This window comes from Citrus sinensis, chromosome 1 (genome assembly GCF_022201045.2).
Source record: "Citrus sinensis cultivar Valencia sweet orange chromosome 1, DVS_A1.0, whole genome shotgun sequence".
Lineage (NCBI taxonomy): Eukaryota > Viridiplantae > Streptophyta > Magnoliopsida > Sapindales > Rutaceae > Citrus > Citrus sinensis.
The window spans coordinates 9,908,375-9,923,317 of NC_068556.1; the positions used below are offsets into that span (position 1 = coordinate 9,908,375).

The 14,943-nt window shown below is 35.5% G+C and overlaps 1 protein-coding gene across 1 annotated transcript; it reads right to left on the reverse strand.

The window, feature by feature from the left end:
• LOC102609856 (WD-40 repeat-containing protein MSI4) lies at positions 1–5,812 on the reverse strand. The gene is made up of 15 exons (XM_006475393.4): positions 5,433–5,812; positions 5,286–5,349; positions 5,104–5,190; positions 4,949–5,011; positions 4,709–4,774; positions 4,504–4,578; positions 3,884–3,959; positions 3,315–3,540; positions 2,963–3,044; positions 2,174–2,247; positions 1,973–2,084; positions 1,781–1,855; positions 1,590–1,666; positions 854–953; positions 1–299 (listed from the first exon to the last, which is right to left on the reverse strand). The coding sequence occupies exons 1-15, from the start codon at positions 5,642–5,644 to the stop codon at positions 198–200; spliced, it is 1,491 nt and encodes a 496-aa protein (XP_006475456.1). The 5' UTR covers positions 5,645–5,812; the 3' UTR covers positions 1–197.
• Positions 5,813–14,943: the final 9,131 nt, after the last annotated feature.

Here is a 14,943-nt window from a genome sequence, read left to right on the forward strand (position 1 = left end):
TAATAAAAGATGGTCAGAAACCTTCATCATACAACCTCATTTCTTGAAACGTATAGTCTACTAAAATACAACTAAATAAAGGATACCAATCAATTTCCAAGTGTCTAGTGTACCCAATAGCTCAATAAAGATGATAAACTACAAGAAGTTCTAGACATCTAAACAAGTGCTCTACGATTTCTTATCACTCGGTTGACTCAAGGCTTTGAAGTACATGAAATTACGTGGGCCTTGAACTTCTCAAGCTCTGCTAAAACCTCATCTTGCGGCCGATAGATCAAATCACTCATGCGCCATATCTGTTTATGTCATCACAAGATTAGCATATCAATTACCACAGCATTAAGAGAAGAGAAGTAATTTGTTGGGGGGGGGGGGGGAGGGTGGGGGGTTTGTCTTTTAAATATTAGCATGTGAAATATTCCATTATTCAATACCACAAAAGTAAAAAAATACATGACTTTCAAGGGGATGAAAAATGGAAAACAATTCAATGTAGGACTTTTGTTTCCCAATCCCTTCTGAAACTAACAAGGATGCAAAAAGGATTTCAGGAAAAACTAATATTACCAATTTTCATAGCTGCAATTCTTGGGCCAGCAAAGCACTTTTTAACTAAAATGCTTTTGAAACATTTTAATTGACACTTCCCTAATCATCTATAGAAGATTTCAATCATAATTAATCAAAAGTTATGAATCACTGATAATCCATTACAATTGCTTATAATTTGGACAAAGTTGTATTTGTTAGCAAATTTTTTCTTCTCAAGCTCATTTAGAAGAACAAGTAAATGAAAAGTTAAAAGCTAAAAAGTTAAAAACCATTTACAAGGAGGAAAAGGAATTAATACCTGCAGTGTTCCTCCTCCACCAGTAGAATCGCAGTCATCAGAGACACTAACAACAGTCCATGGATCAGATGCATTCCAGTGGAAGTCAACAACTTTGTCCCTTATTAAAAAGAAGGGAGAAAAATAGGAGAGTGAGATTAGATAAACATGAAGAATAGCAGATATATAACAGTTAAAACTTGAAAATATACACAGCTATCAAAATAACGATAATAATAACATAAAGCAGGAACCAAATTTCCTTTAAGACAAATAAGAATAGGTAATAGAGATTACTACGTGTTCTACACTGTTTTAGAAAAATCCTAGCAAAACAAGCAAACCTTTTTTTTAAAGAAAAAAAGGATGATATCTTAAAACATAAGACAATTGTACAGAAGTTGATGGGACCACAAATCCACCAAAATAAGAAAAACTATTGTCAAAAATCTAAAGAACTTATCTCTTCAACAGAAGATGAAATTTTTCTTGATTTGAAAACTTTTCAGTGCTTCAAGATGGCAATAAATCTTGATTTTCTTGTTAGCATAAGAAAGGCCATCATTGTTATCTACCAGACATGATTCTCGCAGCACAAATTTGATGGAACTGGACGGACTAATAAAATGACAAAATGAAAAGAGAGAGAGGCAATGAACAAAAGCATGACAGCCAGGTTCAAAACAGATGGTGGGTGAATCAAAAACCCAGAGCTAATATACAAATTAGCGGAAGAATGCAGTTACTAGTTACAGACCTGTGCCCAGCATGCTGGAAAAACAAGCCTGCAGGATAATGAGTGGTTCTTGGCCCCTGCTCCACCTTTTTACCAACCTGCAATAGTGATACAATCACAGGAAGGTAAACATATAATACATTTGGGTAAAACCCACCCAATTACACAGTGAAGCATAAACAATCTCAGACAAAGATAGATGCTATTGCCACCTTCTCATAGTCCCAAATGTTTAAGAGACCATCCTCTGCAGAGCTTCCAAATACAGACGACTTGTCTGGAGACCACTGAAAAATAAACGAAATAATTCAGTAAAAGCTTATATTTACACACTCATTGCGACACATTAACTTCATAACAATTAGAAGGTATGTGGGGAAAGAAAAAGAAGAATTATTTAATACCTGAACACAGAGAACAGCGGCACTGTGACCTTCAAATTTATTGATAGGCGATCCAACTCCGTTAGAAGTGAGATTACGCCGATCAAACATGCGGACAGAGTTATCAGCTGACCTGGAGAAATCATAGAAATAGAAATCACAAAAGGTGATTTATGATTTCAGCATCAGTGCAAAACAGCAGAGAATTTAACGTTATAATACCCGGTAAGGATAAGATTATCATCAAGGGGATTCCAGTCAACACAGTGAAGATCAGCATCATGTGCTTTTTCAACCTGTCAGTGAGAAATCCACATATATTATCATCAGAATACAAGACTAATCTTAGAAGTAATCATGCCCAAACTCCAAAAAAAGAAAAGAAAAATTCACCCAAATTCCAAAATTGTCAGAGAAGGCTATAAAATTAATAAGAGAAGGTACTTGCAGAACTAACAATGCATTGATACAACCAAGTTAAATTCAACACTAGAGTTAATATTTGGTAAATATTCACATAAAAATTTGCTTGCCGAACAATTTGCAGCAGATGAGAGTTCTTTGCAAGAGAATCCAGAATTTCACAGTACCAAATATTTTGAATATATATTTATTAAAAGAAAAAAGCCCTCAAAGTCTGAAAATCTTTGAAACAAGATTCCACTTTTCAAGTGCCAAACTTCAATTCTTCCAAACACATACTCTCAAGTCTCAAAACATAAAAGGTTCCCTGAAAATTTGCACTACTCGCTATTAAGCTGCAGTATTCAAATAAGGAAAAAAAGTAGAGGAAAGAGTCAACAAATGTGCTACCAGACATGCAAACAACAATAGAGAATGTTTGGAATATTATCACATAATCAAAAAGGATAAACATGGATTCTTAATCTATAGTTAAAAGCAAAGAATGAACATCATATAAAAAGGAATACCAAAGAAGACTAAAGAATAAACATCATGTAACAAAGAATAACAAAAATAGACTAAGGAGATAAATATAGGGGACATTACCTTAATGACTGGGCTAGTGCCAACTCGGGCATCCCATAATATAAGGCATGAGTCATCACCAACGCTACAGAACTCCTGCGCACTTTAGGAGAGATACAAGGTTGTCAGACATAAAAGGCCACTTAAAAACCCACAAATAACTATTTTTATGCTATTGGTATTCACAAAGAACAGATGATAAATTTCGATAAATTTAAAGAGAAATAATCAAAACATAGTAACTAAGTTGAACAACAAGCCCAAGCATCAACATTAATCACTAAAACCAAACACTGATACCCATGTCATATGAGAGTTGAAACTTTATGCTAAGACCCAAGAAGGAACTAGTGAATCACCATATGCAAGTTACCTGGATGGACAGAATGTCACATCTTCAACTGTATCCTCATGCCCATTGTAGATACCCCGTGGACCAACAGAAGGGCCATCAGCAGCTTTGTCGTTACCATCCCCAGGCTTGGGGCTTTGTTTAATGATTGATCCACTTGATCCAGCAGATTTAGCGGTTGCTGGATCAGTGGCCGATGAAGTTATATGGTCTTGGATGCTCCACAAAACCACTGACTTGTCCTTACCTGCAAAAATAAAAAAGAAGAAAATTGATAAGATGAAACTCTCATGAAGAGATACCCCTCAGATCCTGAAATGCCAAAAAGTTCACAGGCACATTGGAATCATAAACGATATTTCAAGATATTTGATGTTCAGGAATATTCATTATGTACAGAACAACAAGAGAAACCTCAAAAAATAACATGAAAGAAAATAATGCAGAACTTAGTTAATAAAGGTATTTGAAAAACTCCATATCCTACTTCCTACATACCCAAGGCATTATTAACTCACTTCAATTCCAGTCAATATTGGAAAGGAACCAGTTATTTCATTAACAATACATTAAAATAGAAAATTCCCCACCTCCAGAAAGCACATAGGGTTCTGTTGGGCACATTGCAAGAGCGAATTCAGCATTATCCTGATGTCCAGTCAAAATCTGCAGAAAGAGCTCCAAGTTAACTTTGTTAAAATTAGAAGGAGCACGAAAAGATATTAGCGATACTTCTTTAAAGACTGATGTCACAAAGTCTCTGAAAAGAAGATGCTAAAAGAACTGGAGTGTAACTAAAATCATATACATACATATATCTGCAAATAGATTCAACACAAGCTGAGAAAACTTTTCACCTCCATTTCAGTTTTTATATGTGTATTTCTGACTTTGTCTTTTTTTTGATAACCCAGGCTCCTGCACTGACCCAGACCATGGGTCCGCCCGACCATGCCCTAAACGAGGGGGTCAGTTGGGCGCTCCAACCCCATGAGCCATGAGCCAACAAAGGATCAAGCCTGAGACCTCGATACAGCCAAGCATCAGATCCCAAGCCCTCAACCAACTGGGCTAACCCCTCGGGGGCAATTATTTCTGACCTTCTATTCAAGTTTTCACAATTTCAAGTATTTACATAAAGATTTCAACATTTCAAATGGAAAAATAACAGAAAATTTGCTATATATAGGATATAGCAATTAAAATATACCAAATCTGGACGAGAATTGGTGGCTCCAAGAACAGCATGACGGTTAGGTTGAGCTTCAACATCCCAAATGAGAACCTGAATTTTGAAAAGTTCCAGTTAAGAAACAAATCAAACTTTGTCAAATAAGAAATCCTAGCTATGAAAACCCTTGGACCAAGAGAACTGAAGAAAAAACAAAAGAGAAGAAAGAAAAATTGCCTCTTACATCAGGACTATCTGTGTGTGTGGCCACTATCTTAGTATTCTGTGGAAGTTCCCTGATTCTGTTGACCTGCATATTGACATTCCGTGAAGAGATTTAACAATTAATTGAAGCTCCACCATTAAGAAAATTACAGCAGATAAGTAGAAGAACAACCCAACAGATTTGCGCTCTTTATTAATAGGCAGAAGTAATAGCTTTCTAGGCTCATTTCGTATAATCTACTCTCCATCACACCCATACCTCTCCAGGATGTATAATGGTCTTGTGCTTCTTGACAAACGGAGATCGCGCCTCTTCATTAAACTGAAACAACAACATAGCAAATGTCCATAGAAACATGAAGAAGGCAACCGAACGAAAAGAAAGTGAAAACGAAACAAAGAAAAAGCAAGCACCTGAGAAATGTGCTCGGCAGCAGCGACTCTTGGTTTGACAACCTCACAATTCGCAATCACCAGTGTATTTGGAACGCTGCCATCAGTCTGGTAACACAACATAAATAAATAAATAAATAAAATAAACAAAGAAAAGATCCCATTAACAAGAACAGTGTATTTGTACGAAGAAACAAACTTACTTGTTCAGAAAGGTAGAGACGTTGGCGATTCTTATAAGTAGCTTGCTCAAGCTGTGGACCCCATCTGTTTCAAAGAAAAACCCAAATGAGCCAATTTTTTCACAAGAAAGTTCCTAGAAATTTACAAAACCCTAGAAAATGAATTACCGGCAAGAGAGAGAGGGCCAAACGAGATTGTGGTTAGCGAGCCAGTCGTAAAGAACGGGAACGAGAGACTTCCAGTGAGTGTACTTGTCGTCTACAGCGTGCTGGTGAGCAGTGCGTTTGGTGGTGGTGGATTCTTTCATCTTGGGCTCGTCCTTTTTGTCTTCTTTGGGTTTTGGTTTGCGGCCTCGCTTCTTGGGTGCCTGTGGATCCATTTTCAGAGCTTTTCAATTTCTACTCTCCGCGACACTTACAATTTCAAAATAGCCTTTCAGTTTCTATTTCAACCAGCGGGACAGCGACCGACTGCTGCTCTGAGAGGGCGAGGGAGAGTGGGAAGGGGACGGATGGTGAAGTAGAAGAGTATTGGAGCGTGTTAAAAAATCCGTATGAAAAGACCATTTTATTATTGTAATGCAATTTAAGAGGGCAAATATCCATAAATCTTTATCAAAAATTATAATAATCTTTTTTATATAATATTTCGCGAAGCTTATAAGGTGTATCATTATTCTACTTTTTCATTAATTTCGTTAAATGATTAAACAGAATATTGATAAAATGATAATTTTATTCTTAAATGTAAAAGATTTTTTATTAGTTACTATTTTGAATATTTTGGAAATGTGTTGTTATTTTAAATCGATGGAAACAAATTATAAACTCTAAATTCTCCATAAATAGTTTTATTTATTTTTTATTAATATAAACAAACGTCATGTTTAAAGTTTACGTTAACTGGTTTTATAGTTATTTCAAATGTATTTTGAATAAGGATGAGATTATTTGTACTTTGAACACTTTATTACTTCACACACTTATAGCCTAATTACAAAAAAATAAAGCTTTATTTTGTACTCTTTAAAATTTCAAAAATATCCTTACTTAAACTATTTAAATTACTTAACTTTATTTATTTAAAACACTAATAAAATTATTTAGCATACTATTTTTAAGAGATTTAACTGCAATAATATTATTAAATCAAGTTGTAAAAAAAAACATAATTTAGTTATTAATTTTTTTGTTTATTTATGTTCAATATTGAATTTTACACTCAAAATGACTTGCAATGAGAACATAATAATAGAAAGTATTCCATAAATACTACCAAAAAAAAAAAGAAAGAAAGAGAAGGAGAAGAAGAAGAAGAAGACAAAGATGAAGAAGAATGGCCAAGGCCCAAAACAAAAAAAAAAAAAAAAAATCTTATACAATACTTTTTGTTTTGTTTTATTTTTTAAAAATAAAAAGTATTATACATATTTTGTAGTCAATTTCTTTTTCTCAAAATTCATCTAAATATTAATTTGTTAACTTAAATAATTCCTTAATTGATTTTGATGATAACAAACATGATTAAGATTGATTAATCTTTTAAAACCTCAACATATTTTTCATCTATTTTGACAAGTTTCATAAAGTATTTTTATAAAGATTTGGAGACAAAACAGTCATCTTGCAAAATAGTTCACTGCAGCAGTTTTTGTGGAAAACGGCTAACCGACATGTGTGATAAACGGCTCGCCAATATCAACCAGAACTGAAGTATAGCCTCTGGACCTAAACGGCGATCCGACAGGTTTGATAAACGGCTCGCCGATATCAACCAGTAGCCTCTGGACCTAAACAGTGATATGACAAATTTGATAAACGGCTCGCCGATAGCAACCAGAAGTGAAGTGTAGCCTTTGGACATAAACGGCGATCCGACATCTAGTTAACTGCGATCCGACAATTTGAAAAATCAGCCCAACGGTCATATTGACCAGTCAAACGGCGATCTGACAGTGTGCAGACAGTCTATAGCGGCTAGTTTTCAGCTGCAGATATAAATAAACTCATTCAAATTCAAAGAGATTTGATCACAACACGACCATTGAGCTAATATTCGAGAATACAATCTTCATAGAGCTTAGAACACATTCTTGCTTCATCTATTCACATATTAAGCATCATTGTGTAATCTTATATATATTGTGAGAGGCAAAACAATTTGTAATCTTTTACTTTGAGTGATTATAAGTGTTGGGATACACTTGGGTTAAGAGATTGGGGATAATCTCTTGTTGTAAAGGTTTATTGACACCTTGGAAGTCAAGTGTAAGCATTTGAAGCCTTAATGGCTTGCTTAGTGGAATCCTCAAGCCCGGAAAGCTTGGAGGAGTGGACGTAGGCGAGGTTGGCCGAACCACGTAAAAATCTCAGTGTTTGAATCCCTCTTCTCTTATCTTTTTACATTGTGATCAACTTAATTGCTTTTGCTTTGAATTTGGATTATATTTGCATTAAGTTTTTCTTTATAAATTAAATAATTTTTAGAATCCCAATTCACCCCCCCTCTTGGGTTGCATACTCGTATTTTAATTGGTATCAGAGCCTTGTTCTCTTGTTAAGACTTAATCGTCTAGAGTAAAAGATCCATGGCAACCCTAAATGACTCAACCTTTAGAGAAGGGCAATTTACAACTAGACCACCATTCTTTGATGGAAATGACTATGCTTATTGGAAAAGTAGAATGAGAATCTACTTGCAAGCCTTAGATTATGAAATTTGGGAAGTTGTTTATGACGGTCCATTCATGCCTATGTTTAAAGATGAAGTAGGAGATGATATTCCTAAACCATCAAGTCAATGGAGTGAGTTAGAAAAGAGAAAAATGTCTTTAAACTCCAAGGCCATGAATGCTTTGTTTTGTGCCCTTGATAAGAAAGAATTCCATAGAGTATCTAGTTGTGAAAGTGCACGAGAAATATGGAATAAACTTGAAGTTGTCTATGAAGGGACAAATCAAGTTAAAGAGTCTAAAATCAGTAGATACACTCGTCAATATAAGTTGTTCCAAATTTGGAACAAAATGAAAATGTGTATTCTATGTATACTAGATTCACGGACATAGTGAACACCCTAGGTGCCTTAGGGAAAACCTTTTTAAATAGTGAGAAAGTTAAGAAAATCATTAGGTCACTTCCAAAAGAATGGAGACCTAAAAGAACCGCCATTGAAGAGGCCAAAGATTTAAATACTTTACCTCTTGATGATTTAATTGGTTCTCTCATTTCATATGAAGATGATTTAGTTGCAGAAAAAGAACATGAGGAGAAGAAGAAAAGCATTGCTTTCAAAGCTTCAAAATATGAGAGTGATGGAGAGAGTGAACCGGATGATGAAGAGCTAGCCATGCTAGCAAGGAGGTTCAGAAAATTCTTCAAGAAAACCGGAGAGCGAAGAAATTTCAGAAACTTCAAGAACCATAGGGAGAAGAAGGAGGCAATCACATGCTATGAATGTAAGAAGCCTGGACATATAAGATCGGAGTGCCCGCTTATTAACAAACTCAAGAAGAAAGCAATGGTTGCAACTTGTGATGATAGTGAAGAAGAATCAAGTGATGAAGAAGGATCGCAAGAAGTATCAAACCTAGCACTTATGGCAATAGGAGGGGATGATGATCTCAATGAGGTAAGTAATCCCACCTATGATGAATTGTATGATGCTTTTAAAGATTTGCATAATGAGTTGATGAAGATTGGTAAAAAGAATGTATGTCTTAAAAAGGAAATGACAAAGCTTAAAAATGAAAGTGAATCTCTAAATGCAAGAATTGTATGCCTTGAAATATGGAACAAAACATTGCATGATGAAATTGCATTATCAAATGAGAAACCTAGCATTTTACATGAGCATCTAGAATCACATATAGATGAGTTGAAAAATGAGAACGAAATGCTCAAGAAAAAGAGTAATGAATTGAATGAAATTTACAAATGGGCAAAAGATGTTGGATAATATGCTTAACTCACAAAAATGTGTTTTTGATAAATGAGGACTTGGATATAAGCCTAACTTGAAGCAAAAGTATTATAAGAATTATTTTGTTAAAGCTACCTCCACAAATGATCATAAGATTGTATGTCATTATTGTAATCAAAATGGTCACATGAAATATAGATGTCCCGTGAAAAGGAATGCATATTATGGTGTCAAATGCATTTGGGTTCCAAAAGGAACCGTTGCTAACTCTCAAGGACCCAAAAAGCTTTGGGTACCTAAAACTTGAGATTTTTTTCTTGTAGGGCTTGAAGAAGAAGAAAAATAAATGGTACTTGGACAGCGGCTGTTCAAGGCACATGACCGGAAACTATGCATGGTTCTCAAGCTTCACCAAAATTGAAAATGGTGGAGACGTATCTTTTGGAGATAACTCAAAAGGAAAAATTCTTGGAATTGGAAATGTTGGTAAAATCTCTTCAACTCTAATTGAGAATGTATGTTTGGTTGAGAACTTGAAACACAACTTAATTAGCATTAGTCAATTATGTGACAAAGGTTATAAAGTTATCTTTAATAAATTTAGGTGTGTTATTGAGAACTCATGTGATGACAAAACCTTATTTGTTGGGAATAGATGTGGTAATGTTTATATCATTGATATAGAATGTGCATCTACACTTGATAAATATTTTTCGGCATTGCATGATGATTGTTGTTTATGGCATAGAAGGTTAGGACATGCAAGTATGGATTTAATTTCAAAAATTTTGAAAGATGATTTAGTTAAAGGTCTTCCGAAAATTGGTTTTCAAAAGGATAAGATTTGTGAAGCTTGTCAATTTGGAAAACAAACTAAAACTTCTTTCAAGAATAAAAACCATATTTCTACTTCAAAACCACTTGAACTTCTTCACATAGATCTTTTTAGGCCATCTAGATATGCGAGTCTAAATGGCAAATATTATGCATTTGTGATAGTGGATGATTATTCTAGATATACGTGAGTATTATTCTTAGCCAATAAGGATGATGCTCTTAATGCTTTTAAAGTGCTTTGTAAGAAATTACAAAATGAAAAAGGGCATGGTATTGTATGCATTAGGAGTGATCATGGAGGAGAATTTGAAATTCATGCATTTGAGATTTTTTGCAATAATCTAGGCATTGAGCATCAATTTTCATCACCTAGAACTCCACAACAAAATGGAGTTATTGAGAGAAAGAATAGGTCTATTCAAGAAATGGTTAGGACCATGTTAAATGAAAATGCATTACCAAAATATTTTTGGGCCGAAGCCGTCAACATCGCTTGTTATGTTTTAAATCAGGTGTTGATTAGACCTAATCTTAATAAAACTCCATATGAGCTTTGGAAAGATAGAAAACCCAACATTGGTTATTTTAAAGTTTTTAGATGCAAATATTTTGTTTTGAACACAAAAGATAATCTTGGTAAATTTGATCCAAAATCTGATGTTGGTATTTTTCTTGGTTATTCAAATTCAAGCAAAGCTTATAGAGTCTATAACAAAAGAACTTTAGTTGTGGAAGAATCTATGCATATCACATTTGATGAGTCTAACCCCTCCTTTACGGAGAAAGTCGTTGTTGATGATAATGCAGAAGAAGAAGAACAACAAGAAGAAGCATCAAATGACAACCAAGAAGACGCAACACTTGGAATTGTACTTCTCAAACACTCCCCAAGGAGTGGAGGTATGTCTCTTTTCATCATAAATGTGTAATTTTAAGAGATCCCTCACGAGGTGTTACAACTAGATCATCTCTTAAGAATACTTGTGAGCATAATGCATTTATCTCTCAAATTGAACCCAAATCCTTTGCGGATGCGGAAATGATGAATCTTGGATTATGGCAATGTAAGAGGAGTTAAATCAATTTGAAAGAAACAATGTGTGGGAATTAGTTTCTAAACCAGAACATCAATCTGTCATAGGCACTAAATGGGTATTTAGAAATAAGATGGATGAATCCGGGGTGATTGTAAGAAATAAAGCTAGACTAGTAGTTCAATGTTACAACCAAGAAGAAGGAATTGATTTTGATGAAACTTTTGCACCTGTAGCAAGGTTAGAATCCATTAGGATGTTGTTAGCATATGCATGTCATAAGGATTTTATTTTATATCAAATGGATGTCAATAATGCTTTCTTAAATGGATATATTATGGAGGAAGTTTATGTGAAATAACCTCTTGGTTTTGAAAATGAAAAATTTCCAAATCATGTTTATAAGTTGCTTAAAGCCTTCTATGGATTAAAACAAGCACCTAGAGCATGATAGGATAGACTTAAAAATTTCTTGCTAGAAAATGATTTTTCTATGGGTAAAGTGGATACTACTCTATTTGTTAAGCATAAGAACCAAGACATACTTATTATTCAAATTTATGTTGATGATATTATTTTTGGGTCTACTAATGAGTTGTTGTGTAAAGAATTTTCATCGTGTATGAGCAAAGGATTTGAGATGAGTATGATGGGAGAATTGAAGTACTTTCTTGGACTTCAAATCAAACAAAACGAGGAAGGAATTTTCATAAATCAAGCCAAGTACGTCAAAGATCTACTCAAACGATTCGGCATTGATGACTCAAAGACCAAGAATACACCAATGAGCACAACAACCAAGCTGGACAAAGATGAAAAAGGCAAAGAAGTGGATATCAAAATGTATCGAGGTATGATCGAATCCCTACTTTATTTGACTGCAAGTAGACCCGATATCATGTTTAGTGTATGTTTGTGTGCAAGATTTCAGTCATGTCCCAAGGAATCCCATTTGCTTGCTGTTAAAAGAATTTTCCGTTATTTGAGTGGAACCATAGATATTGGCCTTTGGTATCCTAGGGGAACTCATATAGATTTAACATGTTATTCGGATGCGGACTTTGCCGGTTATAAAGTGGATAGGAAGAGCACTAGTGGTACTTGCTATATTCTAGGACACTCTCTTGTTTCATGGTTTAGCAAGAAACAAAATTCTGTCGCACTTTCAACTACCGAGGCTGAATATATAGCTGCCGGAAGTTGTTGTGCACAAGCACTTTTGATGAAACAAACACTTAGAGATTATGGCATTAATCTTGAATAAATTCCTATTAAGTGTGATAATACTAGTGCTATAAATCTTTCAAAGAATCCCATTCAACACTCTCGAACCAAGCATATAGAAATAAGACATCATTTCTTGAGAGATCATGTTCAAAAGAGAGACATTGCATTAGAGTTTATTTCTACGGAAAAACAGCTTACCGATATTTTTACAAAACCTCTTTGCGAAGAATAATTTTCCAAAATTCGGCATGAACTTGGGATGATGAAATTTTCACATTAACATCTTCATTCATGCTATTGAGTCTATTAACATTGATTGATCTATGACTTGATGCTTTAATTTCTATGGAATGCTCAATCGTAATATACATGTGATGTGTATGTATATTTGAAAATGTATGAATTAATTGTTGCAATACATATATATGTTCATAAATTATGCATTGAACTGGCACTCAAATCATTTTGGATCAATAAAATGATCTTGAAATATATTAATAAGTAGCCAAATATCAAAATACATGTGCGAAATCATAAGTTGTATAAAACGGATTGCCGTTATTTCAATAAACGGCTAACCGTTTTGGGCAGAAACAATGGAACGTTTTCTGGAAGCTATCGGTTCGCCGATAACTATCTATCGACTCGCCGTCCTGACACAAAATTTTTAGGGGACTCCCTGGACCCTATCGACTCGCCGTTTTGATTAATTTGTTTGGAGGCCTCTCTAGACTCTGTCGGCTCGCCGTTTTCTTTATAACGGCTCGCTGTTATCACGCGTTAATTGAACAGTCCTTTGTCTTCCTCCTCATTTCGGCTTCTCTTTCTCTCTCTCTCTCTCTTCAGCCCGCGACTGCACCAGTTCTCTACTCTCAAATCCATCACTTTTCTTGTCATTTTTCATCAAATTGAAGCATTACAAACCATTTTTATCTTCTCTAGAACCTTTTAACCGACTCAAATCCTTCTCTTTCATCTAAAATTGAAAAATCTCCTTTTTGAAACCCTAGAACCAGCCGAACCTTCCTTGCTCAAATTAACCCAAATCTCTTCTTTTTTTTCCAATCACATTTCCACATACAATCACTATCTCATCTCTCAAACTTCATTTCCACAAATTTTCCTTCCAACACATCCATGGCGGAACGACCACATAGGCGTGCTCGAACCAAGCACATTGCTCCACGCCGTTCTAGTTCACCCAGGTCTCCTCCTAAAGACTTCGAGAGTCTTCATTTTTCCGATGCTACCTCTGCTCAGCGATTTCGTGAGAAGTTCATGGGTAAACCCGTAACTCCCTCTTTTTCTCTTAACATTTTGGAGTTTTCGGATATTACTGTTTGTGGTCACTCCATTACTCAAATGCTTAATCATTGGAAGCAAGCATTAAGTATTGAAGAACCTATTTATGAAAATCTAGTTCGAGTATTTTATTCTAACATAGAATTCTCCTCTACTCGTCGTGACGAGCTTCATATATTTGTAGGAGGAATTCGCATTGAACTTGATGAACCCAAATTATGTAGTATTCTAGGAATCGCCTATGGAGGGTTAGATCTGTACACTGCTAGGAAAGAACTATCTTTTAGTGATTTTCGTCATGTGGATGGTGTACGGAACATTTGTCGTCGTCAGGATCTTTCCGATGACATCTGCTCTCTATCCTTTAGGTCTCAACTCCTCCCTTTTCAGATTCGAATACTTCATATTATTCTCCAACACATGGTCACTCCTAGGCAGGGTCACATTGATGAGGTCACTAGGCTTGATATTGGTCTATTAGATTCTCTTATCCGTAGACGCCATGTGAGCCTATCCTACACTATTATGTGTCATATGCTGTCCACTTCTAAAGTCTCCAACTGATCCCTTCCTTATGGCAACATCATTACTAGGATCCTGAACCACTTTCATGTTCCTATCGTCGAGCTTGTTTTTCTCGAGACTCGTAAGCTCGGACGAGAAATTATTTCTGCCATCGGATTCTTTAAAAAGCGTGGGAAATGGGAAAAGACCACATCCTCTAAAAACGAAGTCACACTACTTGCACCAGAGGATGATCGTATGTTGAATGATGTCTACTCCGAGGATGAGTTACCTGATTTCCGCCTTGGGGCTAGACCTCGTGTTCCTCGCCGAGCAGCTTCACTAGCAACACCTGTAGCACCTGCATCTCAGGATGACGAGCCTACCGAGACTGCCGTCCCTCCTGCGGCATCAGCTGTTCTTGAGGATCGCTTTCAGCAGCTTCTCGACCGAGTGGATGCCCTGTCCCAGCAACAGCAGCAGCTTCGATCTGATTTTGCAACCTTTCGGGAGCAAATTTCTGATCAGCAGATGGAGTTACTTGCGGGCCAGCATCGCATTCTCGGTTATTTTGGATATGACCCTGGCAGCTCGTCTTCACAGCCCCCATCTTAGATTTTTCTGCCCCTCTGATCTTTCGCACAGACATCTCTCATTTCATATTATTTGCCTTATGCGTATGATGTTATTTATGTTATGTGTGTTATTTGTTTTGTGTTTATGCTTCTGATATTTCATGTTGGACATATGCACTTAATTTACGCTTGAGTTGATTTTGGTATTATATTGATTATCTTGCTAATTCTGGAAGTGTGAAATTATTGGTATGGAGGTTGGTTGATATGGTGACATACAT